The 3,567-nt window shown below is 41.2% G+C and overlaps 1 protein-coding gene across 1 annotated transcript; it reads right to left on the bottom strand.

The window, feature by feature from the left end:
* Positions 1-1,450: 1,450 nt before the first annotated feature.
* Positions 1,451-2,143, bottom strand: LOC108760771 (uncharacterized). Its single transcript, XM_018506926.1, has one exon. The coding sequence runs from the start codon at positions 2,141-2,143 to the stop codon at positions 1,451-1,453; it is 693 nt and encodes a 230-aa protein (XP_018362428.1).
* Positions 2,144-3,567: the final 1,424 nt, after the last annotated feature.

The following is a 3,567-nucleotide window of genomic DNA, read 5'->3' as shown; positions in this document are numbered from 1 at the left end:
CCCCCCCCCCCCCATAAAGTAGTAAAAACGCCTGTACAGGGGTAAAAATTGGATAAATAAAAGAATGGGAAGGATTATAGATATTAAAAAAAACGTACACTTGACCTACTCGTCTTAAAGTAAGACCCCCCCTACCCATAAAGTTGCTCGTGGAAACGGGAAATAAATCGTACGAAGTAATAGTTATACTAGTAATAATAATATTGATGACAACAATAATAACAATAATTATAATTTTTATTGCAAAACGGTCTTTATTCAATGTCTTTATTCAAATTGGCTCATTCGTCGCTTTCATCGTCCACATTCTCATCTACATCATCAACGTCGTCGTTGTCGTCATCGTCTAATTCCTCTGGCACTAGAGGTGCGAGATTGTCACACACTGTCATCTCACAAGACCCGCAAACTGCAGAGCATTTAAGTCCTGCTTTTTTGCAGGAGCACGCTTTGCCGCAATCCTTTGTGCAATTACAGAATATCATTTTTAACAAATTACTTGGAGCGGGAGCTTGCGTCATTTGTCTGGGAATAAATATATTTTCGCGGTCCCGAAACCAACCTCATTCTTCAGGTGGCATGTCGTTTGACAGCCACGATTGCACCTGAAGGTAAACTCTAAAAAAATGCTGCTTCGCTGCGTCAGCAGTGGGTGGCAAGCTGGCTAAATTTACAGCTTTACTTTTTATGGCCTTTGCAAAGCAAACATAACGATAGCTGTTAACATGCAGTTTTTTGGGGTGCTTTATAAACAAACAAAAGAGCCGCCATGCCATTCTCAAAAATGGCTTCTTTTGTTTGATTAGGTCTTTTAAACACCTCGACAGCTTGCCTGAAAGTGGAATCAAGGGATAATTTTGTTTCGAAGGATGTGAATATCCTTTTTTTCCCGTGATTGTAAAAGCAGGAGGTTGTATCGCACCCTGAAAAAGCATGTAAAAACAAAATGTTGTTTCGACAGAAGGGATATTTGTCTAAGCTGTTCGTGGAATATACCGTTTGGCGTTTATTTCCCTTACCCAATTTTAGGAAATAAATTTTTTTCTCCGGTGGAGTGAGGCCTACTGCAAGGGTCAGAACGTCAACGTCCTCGGACACTATTACAGCTGGTGAATGACGAGCTGTTAGCGCAGTGTTAACAATTAGAACATCCGCGTCATTACGAGCCTGTTCAACTGCGAAATTTGCTCCCAACAAGGCGGTCTTCAAAAGTCCAATTAACCTAGTCTTGTTGTGCGAATTCGACAGAAATTTGTCCTGTGTGACGGTGACGTTCATGGTCAAATCAAAATGAATATCGGAGCATGAATTTTTGTTCGACCTACGAAGGCGCTCCAAACCCTTAATACTACTGCAATTATTCTCGTAGCCGTCAAAAACAATTGTACATTTTTCGCCAAAATGTGTTTGTATATAGTTTACATACTTCAGAAGTATTTCGGAGTATTTGTCATTCTGATGCCATACTACCCTGGAGGAGCATACCACCGTCAATCACGAACGAACAATTTTCTGTGGGGAGTTGGATTTCTTCAGGCGTGAACAAATCGAAGATGGACGATTTCACGGTTTTCCTCAAGGCACCATCCAAGAATAGTGACAAGGGGTAGGGAGAAAGTTCCCATTTGAAATGTTCTTTCAGCTCCTCTTCGTTTTGCTTTGTGATACAGATTCTTTGGAAGAGGAGCATCGGATCGAGTGGTATCACATCGTCTTGAATTCTCACCTTGCTATTTACGGTAATTAGCGGGACTACGCGATCTCGACGTTTGAGGGACAATTTGTGGAAAGGGGTACCAACTATTTTTTTCAAACTAGCCTCGCCAATTTCACGTGCTTGGAAGCAATTTATAGAATCGCCTCCAATAACTCCCGTAACAATCGACCTGATGGTCTCATCGAACGGAAATGGTTCGTGGCAGTCAAAAAATTCGGAGAATTTCTTCAGATCGTCATTATCCCGAACAATTCGTGCATCTCTTGCGTCGACGTGTTGGTTGGATGTCACGAATTTGACACTGCAAAATTCCTCAATACTTTCGCAAATGTCGTAGGTAACAGGAATTCGGGAAATAAATTGGTTACTGATAACGGAATTGAATCCGCGGTCGATAATGCCTCCAGTAACTTTTATTAACCTCATGAGATCTTGCTCAATCAGTAAAGTTGCCAGACCAAAATTTAGCCGTTCCCCTGACAGTACAAAAGCCACGATCGATGAACTTCTTGTACTCTTCTACTTCAGCGGTATGCTCACTTCCTGAAGACAAAGACATGTTGTCCATTTGTTGGATATATGCTCGCATATCCTGGACATAATAGTGGGCCGCTTTAGCGTAATGGAGGTGTCCCGATGCATGAAAAAATGGCAACATTTTTTCAATTAAGATCAACTGCAATCTCAGGTCCCCCATTTTTTCCGAACGAATGAAACTTTTCGCTATTCCTACCATCCGTACGTACTGGATCCACAATTTCGCTGTTTTTCCTCGTTTCTCAATTTCTTCCATTTTTGACGTGAATTTCGAATTTGCTGTCGTGAAAACGGCAGAATCGTCGATTCTTGCGTAATCAGGAGGATTTTCCGTGAAACATAGAAAGTAGTCTGTCATTTTTTGTTTTTCAATGTCAGACAGATCAATTTCTGCCATAATTTTATGACACAAAGCCAAGTACACTAGAGTGTGTGCTCGTATGGCTCTTGCGTAAGCGTGACCTGCTAGCATTTTATCAACCGAGTTTTTGGCATAACAGAGACTAAAAATTTCATTCAAACCCGTGCCCGCCATTATGAAACCAACAGCACCGAAATACGACATCAGAAGATGAAATCCGCCAAGACGAGGCATAATAGTGTTCAAAGTATTGTCATTGTGACATGAATGAACGATTTGGACTGCCTTCTGATACAAAGGCAGATCAAACGTGACAAATAGTTTATGCATGCTCAGAGACCGAGACAAAGTAGCAGCATGTTTAAGGACTGTAAAAATAGTATTTACATCGCTTGGTGGGTAATTGACGAATGGTGAGCGGGCAAATCCTGCTCACAGTGAAAGGTAACTTTTCTGTCAATTTACCCATAAAATCGTTCCACCTAGGAATTTTTTCAGGCAACGAGAATTTACCGAGAATCTACATAAAATCAGCGTTGGAGATAATATTTGTATGTACATCGGGTCGAGACATCTCCAACAACCAGTTGTTCATAATTCCCCCCACTCGAATTGTCGAAAGTAAGAAAAGGAATTTTCGCGATCTCTGTGAGTTCCGATGCTTTAACGCGAGATTTACGTCATTGAACGCGTTCACGTTTCTCCACAGAATTGGCTGGTGTTATTACTCGAATGCCACCCATACTGTGAAAAGTATTTGCTCCGTCTATCGTGTTTGTATTGAAATCTGCGTTATCGAAAACGAACTGACAAAATGTTTCAGGTTTAAATCGCAATTGACAATTGAGAGTCGTGCAATCTTGGTAGTGGCAAGCTTCGGCGTACGAGCAGCACACCCCCAAGTGATTCAGTATATCTATAATTTTCTTGAAAGCGAATTTCCTATGAAGCA

The sequence above is a fragment of the Trachymyrmex cornetzi genome, unplaced genomic scaffold (genome assembly GCF_001594075.2).
Source record: "Trachymyrmex cornetzi isolate Tcor2-1 unplaced genomic scaffold, Tcor1.1 scaffold1085, whole genome shotgun sequence".
In the NCBI taxonomy this organism is placed as follows: Eukaryota; Metazoa; Arthropoda; class Insecta; order Hymenoptera; family Formicidae; genus Trachymyrmex; species Trachymyrmex cornetzi.
The sequence above is the reverse complement of the archived record's forward strand: the minus strand, read 5'-3'. Positions and strand labels throughout refer to the sequence as shown.

Coding starts and splice junctions, on each gene's coding strand:
- LOC108760771 (XM_018506926.1), bottom strand. CDS start 2,143: ATGAGGTTAATAAAAGTTACTGGAGGCATTATCGACCGCGGATTCAAT.